The sequence below is a fragment of the Rhinatrema bivittatum genome, chromosome 3 (genome assembly GCF_901001135.1).
Source record: "Rhinatrema bivittatum chromosome 3, aRhiBiv1.1, whole genome shotgun sequence".
Taxonomy (NCBI): Eukaryota; Metazoa; Chordata; class Amphibia; order Gymnophiona; family Rhinatrematidae; genus Rhinatrema; species Rhinatrema bivittatum.
Window position 1 is genome coordinate 273,175,422 of NC_042617.1, and position 18,136 is coordinate 273,193,557.

General features: G+C 45.1%; 1 protein-coding gene across 7 annotated transcripts in view; it reads right to left on the bottom strand.

The window, feature by feature from the left end:
- Nucleotides 1-18,136, bottom strand: part of KMT2D (lysine methyltransferase 2D) — a 610,975-nt gene that overhangs the window by 361,221 nt on the left and 231,618 nt on the right. For all 7 annotated transcript variants that reach the window (XM_029594656.1, XM_029594657.1, XM_029594655.1 and 4 more), the window contains 2 exons: nt 17,906-17,990; nt 17,274-17,500 (listed from right to left, as the gene is read on the bottom strand). In XM_029594656.1, coding sequence (XP_029450516.1) covers nt 17,274-17,500; nt 17,906-17,990 — 312 coding nt within the window. The remainder of the gene's footprint in view (nt 1-17,273; nt 17,501-17,905; nt 17,991-18,136) is intronic.

The window sequence follows — 18,136 nt, forward strand, 5'->3', positions numbered from 1 at the left end:
TACCATGGCAGTAACGATGTTTTCCTCTGTGCTCGGCCTGGTCATTCTCCAGCACAGAGGAAGATGCCACAGACGTCATGCATGGCGTCGGTGACGGACGGTCACCGTGCCGGTGATGATTCCCAAAGGTGCTCGGCCAGGTCATTCTCCAGCACAGAGGAAGATGCCCTCGGTGTCCCGGATGGTATTGGTGATGGATGGTCACCATGCCTCTACTGCTTCTGGCATAGTTTCTCGCCCAAGGATTACACGGGGCTCTGGTTGAGAACCTGAAATATGGAGCGTTTTCTTTAGTCGAGGGCATCGATGGGGGCCCTGGCAGCATAGACGGCGACCGCAAAGGGAACTGTGGATGTCCCAATCCCTCTAGCCCGGATGAACCCAGTGGAAGATCGCAACAAGGACACTTGCAGGCATCGTGGGGCGGACTGAGGGTGATAGACACAGGGAGAAAAGAGGGCCGCAATTCGGTTGGTAACCCGGGGGAACAGATAGTGAGATGACAGGAACCAACCGGAGAACAGGGCATAGTACTCACCAAGCGTCTATGAAACGTATGCGAAGGGAGACCCGTGTAGGGAAATTATTTGTGAAGTAAAACTTCAAGTGTTTCCATGAGGAAACGTTGTGAGAAATCTCAGAGCTCCTAAACGCGAGGCAAAATGCAGCGTGGACTGATCCCTGTGGACACAGGGATCATGGCATGCTGGGCATGCTCAGTGTGCCAGTCAAAGTTTCTTGGAACTTTGACAAAAGTGTTCCATAATAGGGCTTCGCCTGATGACGTCACCCATATGTGAGGACTACATCCTGCTTGTCCTGGGAGAAATTACTTATATGATAATTTTGTTTTCCTTAGTGTAGGCAGATAGACTCAGGACCAATGGGTTATTCTCCCCTGCCAACAGATGGAGACGGAGACGGATTTCAAAGCTGACGTTACCCTAGATACACACCCCTGCATTGTCTTCTGCCCTTCAGTATTCTCTTCAAAAGCCACTGTGGACATACTATTGAAAAAAATGTGATTTATATTATGATTAAAAACGGATAACTATAACTATACTCAACCAAACACTGAACCCCAATAAGAATATAGATGCCCTGATCTAGGGACTGGATGACTGCTTACCCGTAATCTCATGGAATTGATATCCACTCCATGGGCGAATCCTTGGCACAGTTCTTGGGCAGCCGTGGGTGGGATGCTGAGTCCATCTGTCTACACTAAGGAAAATGAAATCAACAGTTAAGTAATTCCTCCATTTCCTAGCATGTGGCTAGATGGACTCAGGACCAATGGGATGTACAAAAGCTACTTCCGATCGGGATGGGAGGCTGCCCACGGTCCGATTAACACTGCCCTTGTAAAGGCTGAATCCTCTCGGGCCTGAACATCCAGGCAATAGAACCTGGAAAGGAGTGCAAGGAGGACCATGGTGCCACTCGGCAGATATTTATTTATTCAATTTTACATACTGATATTTGTGGAGGCTTCATGTCTGTTTACATCACAATTCAAATTAAGATACAGTAATGTGAGCATAATCAATTAATATACAATATTGATGGGAGACAGCAGTCTAGCTTCTGCTCATGAGACCACCTGAGCTCTAGTGGAATGAGCTTTAACCAGAGACTTTCCTGCTTCCGCATAGGCTCCTGTTACCACCACCAAAATCAACAAGCTATGGTAGCCTACGAAGCTGGTTCGCTCTGCTTCCTTTCCACCGTGAACAACAAACAGGCGGTCCATCTTTCAGACCGGTTTTGAAACTTCCAGATACCGCACCAAAAGTCTACTGACATTCAAATGACAGAGGCGGCGGTAATCTTCCACGTCCTTGAGCTTATCTAATGATGGCAACGAAATAGACTGATTCAAATGAAACTCCGAGACTACCTTGGGCAAGAAGGATGGAACGGTACAAAGCTGTAACACTCCTGGAGTCATTCGGAGGAACGGTTCCTATATGACAATGCTTGTATTTCAGAGGTGCAATGTGCCGAGCATATAGCCACCAAGAACACTGTTTTCAAGATTAATGAATGCAAGGAAAGAATGTGCAGTGGCCGAAAGGAAGGCCCTGCCAAAAATTCTACTACTACATTAAGATGTCACAAGAACTGGCCAGAGTAGGGGTAGCTGGAGGTGCTTCACCCCTTTCAGAAAAGGGCCACATCCAGATGAGCCAACAGGCAGGTTCCATTCACCTCGCCTCTGAAACATGAGCGCGCCGCTACCTAGACCTTCAAGGAGTTATGGGTCAAACCTTTATTCAAGCCATCCAGCAAAAATTCCAGAATTAGTGGGATTTTGTCCGCCCAAGGTGGGGACACCACATTCCTTGCACCAGGCCACAAATACTCTCCGGACCCGCGCATACGCTAGGGACATAGAGAACTTCCACGCGCGGAGTAAGGTGACAATTACTGCCACAGAATATCTTTGCTTCATCAGGTGAGCCCTCTCAAGGGCCAGACCATAAGACAGAATTGAGTCTGATCCTCATGAAGGATCGGTCCCTGCTGCAACAGGTCCCAGTATGGTGGGAAGCACAGGGGGGGGTCTCCACAAGGAGTCTCTGCATGTCCGCATACCATGGATGCCTGGGCCAATCTGGAGCTACTAGAACTAATACCCTGTGGTGCTTGATTCTGCGAATAACCCTTCCCAGCAGGGGCCACGGAGGGAAGGCGTATAGCAACTCTTCTTCTGGCCAGGTCTGAATGAGAGCATCGATCCCCAGGGGCCACTGATCTCTTCTGAGACTGAAGAACTGGGGAACCTTCATGTTGTGAGATGCCGCCAGCAGGTCGATGGACGGGAGATCCCAGCGATCTACTATCAGCTGAAAGGCTTTGGCCAAAACGCCCACTCTCCTGGATCCAGACTCTCCCTGCTTAGAAAGTCTGCTCTGATGTTGTCTTTTCCTGAGATGTGGGAGGCTGAGATCAGCTGTAGATGTATTTCCACCCATTCCATAAGGAGATCTCTCTCTTGTGACACTTGCTGGCTCTTTATTCCACCCTGGCTATTGATGTAGGCTACAGTTGTTGCGTTGTCCTACATTACATGAACTGCTTGACCCTGGAGTTTGTGGCTGAATTGTAGACACGCCAATCTGACTGCCTGGGCTTCCATGTGGTTGATGTTCCAGAGGGCCTCTTCCTTGGTCTAACGTCCCTAGGCCATCAGTTCCTGACAGTGAGCTCTCCAGCCCCAGAGGCACGTGTCTGTTGTGAGGACCAGCCAGTTTGGAGAAGACAGAGGTACACCCCTGCTCGGATGAGCTTCCTGCAACCACCACTGGAGCAGAGAGCATGCTCCCATCGGTAAGTGTAGCAAATCGAATAGTCTTGAGACTGCGGGTTCCAACATAACAGTAGTGAGCGTTAAAGTGGTTGCATGTGTGCACTAGCCCAAGGCACTACGTCCAGGTTTGCCACCAAACCAAGAACTTGGAGATAGCTCCACACCGTCAGGCATATCGTGCTCATCAACTGACGTACTTGGGATATCAACTTCCTTATCCGAGTGGTCGGCAGGAAGACCTTGCCCTACCTGGTGTTGATCCAGACTCCCAAATATTCCAAGGATTGGGAGAGCTTGAGATTGCTTTTGTTCAAGTTTATGACCCAACCTAGTTCCTGAAGGATGGATGTCACCCTGTTGGTCACCCGGAGACTCTCTTCCATGGACTTGGCCAGGATCAACCAGGCGTCCAAGTATGGGTGCCCCAGGATTCCCTCTTTTCTCAATGCTGCCACTACAACCACCATAATTTTGGAGATTTTTCTGAGGGTGGTAGCTAGGCCAAAGGGCAGAGCCTGGAACTGATAATGGCGACCCAGAACCGCAAAGCATAGGAAACTGTGTTCTCGATGGACTGGAATATGTAGGTAGTCCTTGGATAGGTCGAGGGAGGTTAAGAACTCTCCCAATTGTACAGCCATTATCAAGGTGCGTAGGGTTTCCACACGGAAGTGATTCACTCAGATGTTGGCTGACACTTTTGCGGTCCAGGATGGGGCAAAAAGGACTCTTCCTTCTTGGGTACGATGAAATAATGCCTCGTATTTTCCTGGGGCGCTGGTACAGGGATTATAGCCCTCATCCTGAGGTGCCTAAGAGTGGCAAGGAGACATCATGAATAAGTGGCAAGGAGACATCATGAATACATCCCGAGCTGTAAAATTCCAGCGCATATCCTTCTCGTATGACCTCCAGTACCCATTTGTCAGAAGTGACCTTGACCCACCACCTCTGGTAAAAGAGGGACAGTCGACCCCCTATCTCCTCGTTCGAGGATAGGTTGGCAAAATTTCATTGGGGGGGTTTGGGACGAACCTGAACCCAAGCCTACCCCCTCACTTGGGCTGTCTATTATGAAAGGATTGAGATCTCCCAAAGGGCCGGGACCTCTGAAATATCGAGTTTCTGTAGGGGCAAAAGCATTGGGGGCCCCTGGATCAACCTCTCATAGGTGAGGGGTGCTGTAACTGCTCTCTCATCTTCTGGTAGCCAGGGAACTGGAGATTCGTCCCATTTACTGGCCAGCTTTTCCAATTTGCTTCCGAAAAGGAGTGATCCTTTAAAGGGCATCTATGTAAGATTTGCCTTGGAGGTTGTGTCTGCTGACTAATTCCGCAGCCATAGCTGTCTTCTGGCTGCCACCACTGAGGCCACTCCTCTGGCCAAAGTACTGACTAGATTCGAGCCTGCCTCAGCTAAGAAGGCTGCGGCGGGTTCCATAACCACTTTGGAATTCACCCGCACGTCATCCACTTCCTGAGAGAGGAGTAGGCACAAACATGCTGCCAGGGCACAACAAGAAGCAATCTGTAAGGTCATTGCTATTGAATCAAAGTCCTGTTTAAGGATGGACTCCATCCGTCCGGGTCCCTGCCAGGGAAACCCTTGATGAGGCAAGGCATGCCTCGAGGTTTGCCGATAGAATTGGGAGAGGGAGGGCTTACCGGCTGAGGTTCCGTCCGGATAGGGGCAAGTGAGGTAACAGACAGCCTGTACGAAATCTTGAAGACCCTGGAAAAATTCTACCCAAGAGAAGGCAGCCAGGTCCAAGACTAGCCCAAGAGCTACAGGGGTAGGTGCCGCTGACTGACTTTCCCTCTCCCATGGATGACCCAGTCCCGGGGGTACTCAGAACCGGGGTACTTCCAGTTAAGGCTGTGGCTAACCCATCCTCTGAATGGGAGGAGCTGGACTTAAAGTCCAGAGAGGCCAAATCTCCCTGGGCTTCCTCACAGTACAGACATAAGTTGGAATCCAGGTCAGACTGTGAAGCCCTAATATGACAAGCAGCACAGAGAGAAAGGCAGTTATGTCTCTTGGCTGCAGGAGCCATTAGTGGCTGTAACAATGTATTCTGTCGGCTCACGCTTAAATTTTTATAAGCATAGACTGCAGTCACCTAGGTGGGATGCGGCGAGGCACACACACTGCCCATGCGCCCAGCTCTACTTGTATTCTGCGCTTAGCACGTTGTGCATGAATGTACTCACACGACGTTATGCACGTTACGCATGCGCAGAGCCAACACACTGCGTGTACAGGCATTCTATGGAGAGCAATATGGCATGCACCAGATGGCACCACCGCAGCATATCAGGCAGTGTGCCGACCAAGCCTAAGGCGGGGCCTAGCCTATCAGGGGGCCGCTCAACCTGCTCAGAAGCCCACTTTCCCTTACCCCCAACAGGATTAGGAACAATGTCGGTATGGCACACCAAACAAGGAGAACTGAGGAAGTCTTACTGAAAACCCTCCAAAATGTCTATGAAGTGGGAGGTAAATCTTCTTCCTTTCTTTTTTTTTTTTAAACTTACCTGGGCTCAACGCTTATCAGCTGAGTACAGAGATGGTCTCCTGCAGCGGGAGGAGAGGAAAATTAGTTCTTAACTGATAAGTTTTGTTTCCTGTAGTACCACAGATCAGTCCAGACTCCTGGGTTTTGCCTCCCCTCCAACAGATGGAGACAGACCTTTGAATGACGCTGCCCTATACCCTAAGGTGCTACCTACAGTCAGTCAGTATTGCACTGTATCAAAGCAGAACATTGAAAACCAAATATGAACTCTGATTTGAAATTTACCCCACCGTGAGCGTGGGAGAAGAAAACCCTATAATACCGAGATGCTACCCACGAACGCTAATGGTGAGTAAAACCTGCTATAACTTTGAAAGTAATCTGCCGAAATAGAACAAAAGAACTGCACGAGCAGAGTCTCCATCAACTCAACCCTGAAATGGGCAGGACTCTGGATTGATCCGTGGTACTACAGGAACGAAACTTATCCGTTAAGAAACTAATTTTCCTTTCCTTGTACGTACTCTGATCAGTCCAGACTTTGGGATGTACCAGAGCTGTCTTACACGGTGTTGGACCCTTAGAGTCCTGCTCAGATCACACCTTCAAAGCCACCAGAGCCCGGGGCCTGGACATCCAACTGGTAATGTCTAGTAAAGGTGTGCAAAGACTTCCAAGTAGCCGCCATACATATCTCTTGTGGTGAAACTTGCTGACACTCCACCCACAAGGTTGCCTGCGAACGGGTAGAATGTGCTCGAAGACCCACCGGAAGCAACTGGCCATGAAGCAGGTACGCCTAACCAATCACCTCTCAACCAGCGGGCTATCGTAGCCCTAGACACGTTATGTCCTCTTCTGGGACCACTCCACAGCACGAAAAGATGGTCCAACATGCGGAAGTTATTGGTAACCTCCAAATATCGCAACAGCACCCAGCACACTTCAAGCTTCCTCAGATCTCTAGATTGTGGATCGGAGTGGTCCAAATCCGGAAAAGACGAGAGCTCCACCAACTGATTCAAATGGAAGGAGGACACAACCTTTGGCAGAAAGGAAGGAACTGTCCGCAAAGAAACTCCCGCATCTGTTATCCTCAAGAAAGGCTGCCTGCAGGATAACGCCTGAAGCTCCGACACCCGGCGCGCTGAGAAAATAGCCACAAGAAAAACCACCTTCCATGTAAGATCTTTGAGTGCCACCCTCTTCAAAGGTTCAAATGGTGCTGTACACAGAGCTTTGAGAACAAAATTTGGGCTCCATGAAGGACAAGGATTCCTGACCGGAGGACACAAATGTTTCGCCCCTCGGAGAAAACGTACCACGTCCGGATCTGCGGCTAAGGCTACTCCGTATCTTATCACGGAAGCAACCGAGGGCAGATACCTGCACCCTTAGAGAACTGCACGATAAGCCTTTAGCCAGACTGGCCTGCAAGAAGGACAAGATATCAGACACCAATGCTCGAGTAGGGTCTACCTTGTGTTCCACACACCAAGACTCAAACTCCCCACACTGACATAAGACAGGGAAGTAGAGGTTTTCCTTGATTGCAAAAGGGTAGCCACCACTGCATCTGGATAGCCTTTGCTCCTTAGCTGTTGCCTCTCAAAAGCCATGCCGCTAGACAAAAGCGATCTGCCTCTTCCAAATAAACGGGTCCCTGACGTAAAAGATTCGGGAGATCCCGAAAACGCAGGGGTCTGTCCAAGGATAGTTTGATTAGGTCCACAAACCATGGACGTCTCGGCCATTCCAGAGCAACCAAGATCACCTCTGTCGGGTGAGCTTCTATGCACCGCAGCACCTTTCCAATCAGAAGCCAAGGTGGAAACACATACAGCAGTGAGGGCAACAGTCCAGAATTAGCAGCCAAATGTCCGATCTGGATTCCTTTATTGAGCAGAGACACAAATATGTAAACAAGCCTGACTCAGACCGAGTTTCACCCTCTTACAATGGGGCTGCGTCAGGGGTTACAATATACAATAAATAACACATACTCAAATAATAAAAATCAAAAACATAACTAAAACAAACATATATGTATGTGGTGTAACATATAAAATGGAAAATAAAGAATAACTTATATTGAATATGCATATGGTAAAGCATCCATCAGAACAAATGAAGATATATATTGCCTTTACCTCAGCTTTATCGTGTTGTGGGGTTTCTGAATGTCCAGGTATCAAATATAACTGCACAAAAAATGGTCTGTAATTTCATGAATAAAAAATCATAAAAATAAAATCAATAAATATTATGAATATGAAATTATTCATTCACATTAGAAATTTAAATGTACCTCAATTTAAAGAATTTGAAATATGACAAATTTAAACGTGACGAAATAGATTACAAGAATAACAAAGTATACAGTTGGCACTTGCCCAACAAGAAAATCCCTAGGAATGAACAAACATATCAGCAACCTAAGATAAATTTTTATAAGAAAAATGAAGAATGAAAAGATAAGCGAACACATGAAAGCCCTAACCAGGATAGAAATGCGAAAAGGATACGCAGTAACACTGATTCAGAAATAGATTCATCTGCACCATTGTTTTCAGATCCAACAAGTCAGGTCCCGAAAGAGATTAATGGCAGATCAGAGAGTAGAGTATACGAGGTTGGTAAGTTATGGAGAAGAGATTCCACTAAAGAAAATCTACCACAGAATAATTTTGATAGCCCTTTTTTAAGAGGACGAGGTACATGGAGGGGGAGAGGGAGAGGAAGGGTGAGATACATACATTACCCACAATGCAATCAATACAACAATCATTACTAGGTAGGTCTACAGAGGATGTATTAAAAAATAATGTGAACAGCACTATTGTTAATATTTCATCTCGTATATTGACAGCAGACGAAGAAAAAGTACTACAGAAAGGTTTATCTTTTGTTCCAACACCTGCATATAATGCCTTTAAGCCCCGTGTGGAACTTAAGTTTACAAGGAAACTGAAAATTATAGAGGCTTTTTCAGACAGAACAGCCACTAGCCATGAGATGTCCATAGTGAAAAAACCGAGCAAATGGATACCCACCAATATCATCAATCCCATCATTCAAACATATGAAAAGTTAATTTTGCACGATTTAGAAAAAGTAGAACAAAATTTTCAATCTAAAAAGAGATATTACAATGAAGGAAAACAAAGCATTAACACCACTTGCAAAAGATACCAATTTAGTAATAAAGGCAGCAGATAAAGGTGGGTGTATAGTTTTAATGGACAGACATGACTATATTAAAGAAATAGATTGTCAACTTTCTGACCATAATTTTTATGAGGGAATGGATAAAGATCCATCATTAGGTCTGAAAAAAAAGATATTGACAATTTGTTATCCACAGCGAAAGAAACAGGTTTCCTTACAAACAAAGAATTTGATTTTTTAACAGTCAACCATCCTGTCACACCCACGATTTACATATTACCCAAAATCCATAAGTCAGTCATAAATCCTCCAGGCAGACCTATAATCTCAGCTAACGGCTCCCTCCTCGAACCTCTTGCCATTTTTTTAGATAAGTTTTTAAAACCGCAAGTTCAAAAGATCCCGTCTTATATCAAAGATTCCACACATTTTATCAATTTTTTAAATGATGACATTTTTATGGTAACAATGGATATAGAATCGTTGTATACCAACATTCCACAGGACGCAGCTTTGGATATTATTTTAAAACAGCTTTTAGAACACAATGCTCATTCAAGAATTCCCAATCAATTTTTAATAGAGCTAGCGGAGTTTCCTTTGAAATTTAATTTTTTTGCTTTTAATCACAAGTTTTATAAGCAGATTAAGGGGGTGGCCATGGGATCCCCTATGGCTCCCTCCATTGCCAATTTGTATGTAGCAAGGTTTGAAGAATTGTTTTTGAGTGAACACGAATACAAGCACAATATATTATTTTGGAACATTTTGAAAAATGATGACATTTTTATGATATGGAAGGGAAGTTCAGATTTATTACATACTTTTCATGCTTGGCTCAATGGTTTGGATGTTAAATTGCATTTTAGTCTTGATTTTAGCTCTAATCAGATTTCATTTTTAGATATTTTAGTCTTTTAATAATGGATCATTTTTTACTGACATTTTTAGAAAACCTACAGACACTAATAAATTATTACATTATGACAGCTGCCACAACAAATCATTACAAAGGAATCTGCCATTTTCACAATTTTTAAGACTTAAAAGAATATGTGGCGATAAAGAAACTTTTCATAAAAGATCCAAGGAGATGTCAGATAGGTTCGTGGAAAAATGTTATCCTAAAAAACATATTTCAGCAGGCTTTTTGAAAGCTTCTAATATGGATAGAAACACATTATTACAATATCAAGAGAAAAAATGCAATGAACGCATAGTATGCCCTCTTACATACACTCATATGTCATTTCATGTTACTAATATTGGTTGGTTTTACAAATATTACCTTGCTTCAAAGATACAAATTTGATGATTGCTAATGAGAGAAAAAATATTAAGGAATATATCTCTCCTTCTGCTCTACCCACTACTCATCCAAAAGACAAAAGACCACCTGGTCATCGTCCATGTGGCAATTGTTCTATATGTGGTGTCAACATGAAAACAGATACATTGAACATTCCTGGTTATAATAAAGAATTTAAACTTAGAAATTTTACTAATTGTAAAAGTCAAGGCATAGAGTATATTGTATTTTGTCCTTGCAACAAAATATATATTGGCAAAACCATTAGACAATTTAATAAAAGAATCATCGAGCATAAGAGTAGTATAAATAGGAAAATTGAATCCAAACCATTAGTTGCGCACACCGTGGAGAAAAATCACAAATTTGAAGATTACAAGTTTTGTGTATTACAACAAGTGATTCCTAATTGGAGAGGAGGAGATCTAGACAGTAGATTATTACAATTAGAACAGAAATATATATTCGACTTCAAGGCTATGGAACCTAATGGGTTAAATTTAGATATAGACTACTCTGTATTCCTTTGATTTTATACTGCACACTTTGTAATATATTGCCTTTCCCCAATTTATCAGGTTACATTAATGGTCGTATTTGACTATATTCATAGTTTTTTTCCCTATGGCTGATTACTTTTTACAGTTTCAGAATTCGTTATTTATATTTTAGGTACAATTGTGGTCTTATAAATTTATTTTTTTTCATGTTATTTTTGCAGTAGTTTATTTTATTTTTTTTTATTTTTTTATTTTTTTTTATTTGTTTGGATACATGGCTGTTCCTGTGCGGTGCTCAGTATTTTCTAACCAAGTACGATGGCACGTTTCATTTTTTAATCATCTATTCATTTACTTTATGATTAGAGATAGACAGGATTGCTGATGTTTTTCATTTTTTTATTTTTTAGGGTATAGTGGGTTTTTTTCAGTATTGAACAATTTTAGCATCAGTCAAGTGTTTGACTCAAGATAATATACACATCAGGCTTAGTGAGATCATGTATACATTTATTTTAATAAAAGATTATTGCCAGCGCATACTGCATCTCACTAAGCAGTGAATATTTAATACTGGTGACGTTGTCTGGCTGTCAGTTTTTATACATGCATACGTTTTGAATGGACATCGACTCTTAAGCCAGTTTTCAAGGGTATTATATTCTTTGGTTTAAGTTGCACTATATTTTTTTTCTCCGGGATCAGCAATCTATCTTTTTCTAGCCCGCAGCCGCACTTGTTTAGAACATACAGGCATTTTCAAACCACGCCCCTTTTTTTGAATGACAGCAGCTTTGGCGCGTTTTTGCGCCTTCATAAAACAAGACACCGGCGTTTTGACTTCTTGCTATTACGATTGGACAGAGACAGAGGTGCCGCCATGCACACAGGATCCTTCAGTACATCGAATAGTGAGCACTGGTTTTAATTCTTCTTTAAGTCATTTTTAATAATTCTTTATGAGTTTTCCTGTTTTTTTCTATTTTTTTAAGCAGCATATCCGTCGGGTGAAGTTGTGATAGTTAAGATGCAAGACCAAATTGATTAAGATAGCGTTGCCAAAGCATGTATGTCATCTTATAGTGTTCTCATTCACATTTGTTTTTGACATGTTAGTTACTCCTGCACTTTTGTAAATCATAGACAGTTTCTAAGCTTTTTAAGATATTTTGGGACACCAGTTCATTTTATGCTTACACTTATTTTCTAGTCATAGTAAGACTTAATTTATCTTGATATATATTGTGCGAATATTGATTCTAAGCATTTTATATAGGTTTTTATTTTTTAATTTTTCTGTGCATTTAAGGGTTTTTTTTTATAAGTTACAAGATTCAGTAATTTAAAGAATTTTGTATATTCGGTGTATTTTTCAATTTGGTGATCATTTATGTGGGACCTGTATAACTTTTTTTTATATTTGACATATACATAATTTTTTCATTCTTCATTTTTTAATATCACATACAGCATGGGAAAACATTGCTCAATAGTGCGCCACAAGACGCCCTTTTGAAATTGAGGTACATTTACATTTCTAATGTGAATGAATAATTTCATATTCATAATATTTATTGATTTTATTTTTATGATTTTTTATTCATGAAATTACAGACCATTTGTTGTATAGTTATATTTGATACCTGGACATTCAGAAACCGCAACGCGATAAAGCTGAGGTAAAGGCAATATATATCTTCATTTGTTCTGATGGATACTTTACCATATGCATATTTATAATAAGTTATTCTTTATTTTCCATTTTATATGTTACACCACATACATATATGTTAACATTCTATATGTTTTAATTATGTTTTTATGATTTTTATTATTTATGAGTATGTGTTATTTATTGTATATTGTAGCCCCTGACGCAGCCCCATTGTAAGAGGGCGAAACTCGGCCTGAGTCGGGCTTGTTTACATATATGTGTCTCTGCTCAATAAAGGAATCCAGGTCGGACATTTGGCTGCTAATTCTGTACTGTTGCCCTCACGGCTTTGTTAGACAGCCTCCCCCTTGCTGTTTCTTCAGTCCAACACATACAGCAGGACATCCTTCGGCCAGGCGAAAACCAAGGCATCCACTCCTTCCGCCCCTGACTCCTAGCGTCAACTGAAGAAGCGAGGGGCTTTGGCATTCCAAAAAGTTGCCATTAGGTCCATGCTCGGTCTGGACCATTTGTTGCATATGAGATGGCATGCTTCCTTGGAGAACCCCCATTCCCCGGGATCAAGATGTTTACAACTGAGAAAACCCGCTTGAACACTGTCGACTCCAGCGATGTGAGAAGCTTCAATGCTGCCAAGATGTTGCTCTGCCCAGGCTATCAACAGCTGTGCTTCGATCGCCACCGGCTGGCTTTTGGTTCTTCCTTTGCGATTGATGTAAGCCACCATGGTCGCATTGTCGGACTGAACTCTGACAGACTTCCCCTGCAAAAGCGGTAGAAAAGCCTGTAACGCCATTCTCACCACTCTGGTCTCCAAATGATTGATCAACCACCAGGATTCCTCCGGTGACCATTGTCCCTGCATAGATCTCTCCTGACAAAACACTCCCCAACCAGTGAGACTTGCATTTGTGGTAACCATCATCCAAGTGGGAACGTCTAAGGCTACCCCGCAACGCAAATTGTCCGAGAGGAGTCACTAATCGAGACTGGAATGTGTAGAGTCCATAAGAGGAAGAGGAAGGTGAAATTGCTCCGACACTGGGTTACAACAGGAAAGTAACCCTGACCGAAAAGGTCTCATATGAGCAAAGGCCCACAGGACTAGCTCCAAGGTAGAAGCCATCGAGCCAAGGACTTGCAAATAATCCCAGACCCTGGGAGGACGCTTGCACAACAATGCTCAAACTTGTCCCTGCAGCTTGAAGATTCGCTATGTGAGTAAAACTCTTCCCAGTTGTGTGTTGAACAGGTCCCCCAGGAACTCCAAGGACTGGGAGGGAACTAGGTGACTCCTGTCTAGATTGACCACCCAACCTAGCGCCTGCAACAGCTAAAGAACTCTGTGACCGCCGAGCGGCAGAGAGACTCCAACTTCACCCGAATCAGCCAATCGTCCAGGTACAGATGAACAAAAAATCCCTCCTTCCGGAGTTGTGCCGCAACCACAATCATCACTTTGGTAAAAGTCCTGGGTGCTGTGGCAATTCCGAACAGCAGAGCGCAGAACTGAAAGTGTTCCTCTAGAACAAAAAAACCTCAGGAGCTTCTAACAGTCAGCTCGGATCCAGATATGTAAATACACTTCGGTCAGATCCAGTGACGCTAGGAACTCTCCTTTGTGCATGGAAGCCATGACCACCCTCAGGGTCTCCATGCGAAACCTCGGGACCCGCAGGCAGCAGTTGACCTTTTTTAAGTCCAGGTGGACTTTTTTGGGCACCACAAAGTAGATGGAATAACGGCCCCTCTTTATTCTGCCGGAAGGACAGGTACGATGGCTCTGAGGTTGCATAGGCGTTGTAAAGTGTCCCGCACCGCCTGACGCTTTTCTGCGTATGAGCATGGGGAGACTAGAAAGCATTGTCGAAGGCGACGAGCAAAATCTAGAGTGTAACCATGTCTTATCACATTGAGGAAACCACTGGTCTGAAGTCAACTTGGTCTGTTCCTCGTAGAATAGAAAGAGTCTGCCGCCTACAACCGGAACAGAGGAATGGACCGGCCTCACCTCATTGCGAGGACTTAACTCCTCCTGTCGGTCGAGGGGTTCCGGTTCTACTGAAACGATGCCCCCGAAAGGACTGGGTCCAGGGCTGCTGCCTGCCGGAACCTTGCCTAAACGAGGAGCCCGACAACTGGGAAGTTTGAAACCTCCAATTCCCCCAGAAACAGGGCCGAGCAGGAAAGGACCCCCCTCGGCTTGGGCCTATCCTCCGGCAGCCAATGAACCTTGTTCTCCCCCAAGGATTGAATCATATCTTATAAGTTCTTTCTGAATAAGAGCTTGCCTTTAAAAGGTAGTGAACCCAGCTGAGTTTTAGAAGAGACATCTGCAGACCAGTTCCTTAACCAGATAGTCTATGAGCCGAAACAGCTGAGACCATGGATCTAGCCAATGTTCTCAGGGGATCATAAAGGGCATCCGAGCTGTAAGCAACCGCAGCCTCAAGCTGCCCTGCTTGAACTGCCTCCTCCTTCGAAAGAGACGTATTCTCTTGCAACTGTTGCACCCAGCACAAGCCAGCCCGCAAAGAAAAACTGCTGCACATAGCCGCACACACTCCCAGCACTGAAAGCTCAAATATTTTTTCTCAAACTGAAGTTTTAGCTTATGATCCTGAAGATCTTTAAGGGCCGTCGTGCCCGTCACTGTGATGGTGGTCTTTTTGGTGACTGCTGAGACCGTCGCATCCACCTTAGGGACTCTGAGGAGATCCAGAGCCTCCTCGGGCAAAGGGTAGAGCTTATCTATTGCTTTACTGACTTTCAACCCCAAGTCAGGGGTATCCCACTCCCGAAACAAGTCAGTGAGTGAAAGATGGAAAGGAAAAGACGTGGCTGGACCACGAAGCCCCACCATAACCGGATCAATACAGCCCATCCGGGAATCTTCCTGAGGAACGTCAATGCACAGTTTTTCCAGAACCGTGGGAATAAGGGGGCCTAGCTCGTCCTTGGGGTCATTACCTTGCACGACATGGGACCCACAGCTAAATATTTGCTCCTGGTCTGCCCCCTGTGGAGGCTTGGACCTCTGCTCTTGCTCCTCTGGCTCAGAAGCCTCAGAGGATGAATCCACACCCTGGCGGGACGACACAGTTCGAAGAGGGTGCTTCACCCTTGACCCCTCAATCCCCAGCGGAGGTCTGGGTCACTTAGGAGCTGGTGAATTGGCCCAATAAGGAGCTTCTTGCATTTCATTTAGCCTCTTTTCTGGCCTTATGCAGAAGCATAATGAAATCCAATGAGAAGGAGGAGGAGTCAGAAGGCGCTTCCCCCCACCCCACCAGGGATCTCCTCAGCCGTGCCTGCCAAATCCTCCGTCGGTCCGCTGCCGTCCCCCCCCCCCCCACCGGGAGGCTACCTGCTTGCGGGAATAATGGAGTAGGAGAAATCCCCTCCCCTGCCGCGGCCTGCGCTGCCACGTGAAAAGAATTCAAAATGGCTTCCATTCCCGCACTCAGCGGGAAGGGATCTGCCATAGGGGGCTGCAGCCTCGCCTGTCTCACTGCCTGCTTACGGGCTCTCGAAACGCCATCCCCGGCGGCCCTGGACATGCCCTCCCCCCCCCCGGGGAGGCAGGACCTACACAAACCTTCGTGCGTGTCCCCACACGATCGACAGGCCACACCACATGGCATCGTGGGAACCAGGAATCCCAATAAATAAAGGGAGAGCCTGCAAACCCTGCCAAAACGAGTCGAGAGGAGAATTCAGCACAAGAAGCCAAATTTTTTTTTTTTTTTTTTTTTTTTTTATATGGCCTGACCGGCAAGCCCCAGCAGGTCCTGGTCTTCCCGGGGTGAGTCAACCAGGCTCCCAGGTATCACCCCTAGCACTGTGCGCAGCTGGCAATAGGGTCCTCAACCCGCAGCTCCAGCAACCTCAAGTACCAGGGCGGATGGTCCCCTCAGGACCTGCCAACCCCCTGGGAGGCTGAAAGAATTCCTTTTTTTTCTTTTTTTCTTAAAGGGAAACTAATTCCTAAGTATAACTCAAAAATTCCTTCTACTCTTTATTTTTTTTTTTTATGACTAACTACAGGCTGTAGGATTTTGCACCTCCACCATCTGCTGGAGACAGACAAAATACTGACGGACTATAGGTAGCCCCTCATGGTATAGGGCAGAGTCAGTCAAAACTTCTCTGTCTCCATCTGCTGGAGGGGAGGCAAAACCCAGGAGTCTGGACTAATCCGGGTACGTACAGGGAAAGGGCTTTATCCATCATTGCCATGCTCGGCTTCTTGCACCCGCTGCCTTTCAGCTGCTTAAGCAGCAAAGTCCACGCCGGGAACCAGCTACTGGACCAAGGTACATCTCAGAGATCTTGGAAATCGCCTCAGGAATTCTCAACTGGGGAATGGATCTTTAGGCATCACTGCAGGAGAGTAGGGCTCAATTTTTTTTTCTCCAATTTCAATGTAGTATTTCTCCTTCCAGAAAGTACAGCAATCCCCATAGGGAGAGGTATGTCTGCTGGAGATGGAGAAATACTGAAGGGCTGAGGCAGGGGTATATCTAGAGTGATGTCAGCTTTGAAATCTACTCCGTCTCCATCTGCTGGCAGGGGGGCATAACCCATTGGTCCTGAGTCCATCTGGCTACATGCTACGAAATAAGGGATTGTATTATGGTGGTGATTAAGGGCAAGAGTAAAAAACTCCTTTCATATGAGTCAGCCCCCACTCACCAACACCACTGTCAATGGCTGATAATATACTTTGTATGTGCCAAGACATCTGAGGCTGAACCTAGGTCTACCCCTCATGGGAGTTCCCTCCCTACCTGGATAGTCCTGCTTCAGATTGGGGAAATTCATGTTGGCATAGAGCACAGGAGAGATAGTAGAGAGTTCTCCCAGTTCCTCATCCTTCTCCCAGCGCTGAAGACTCCGCTGATTATATGAGAGTCCTTCCCCCTCCCCTTCTGTGGGTGTGGTAGGTGTAGATGGGGTGGTCCAGGGGCTGTCCATTTCACAGTGCTCAGGGCTAAAGAAACCACTTCTGTCCCTACTAGAAAGCAGAGGAGAGGGGTGAAAAATCAAATCAAATGCACTTCCTGTGATAAGGGAAAGTGAGGGATGGAGAACAGATGGCACAAATAGGAATCTTTGATAAGCTCAACACCTGGGAGGCATAGCAGGCCTAGCAGTGCTGCTGCACCCCCAGAAAGTAATCACAGCATAGTCTCAATATCCCTCACAAGACAATACACCATATTCTCAGAGTGCCCAGTGCACTTTCCAAGGCAACCTTGGCCAGCAACCCTCCCCACCTACCTACTCACCCCCCAGTAAAGTACATAATTAACAAAATATTTTCTGCCTGTAGGAAAATAACTTTAAAGAGAAAGTCTTTATATTTTGTGAACCCTTCCCCTCCCTGCACGGTCTCAGGATAACCTAGGCTCACACATACCTGCCTTCCACAAACTGTGGCTGACAGACCCCTTGACTAGTCTCAACCGAAATGGTGGAGGGAAGAGATCCCAGAGGGACAGCACCTGCAAAAGACAAACCCCAAACCAGCATTTTTAAAGAGATGAGCCTGATGAAGAATAGCCAATCTCAACCCACATGCAGACCCCACCACTGCCACCAGCCCCTACATCACTAACTCACATCACATCCTGCACAGAGGGAAAGCTGA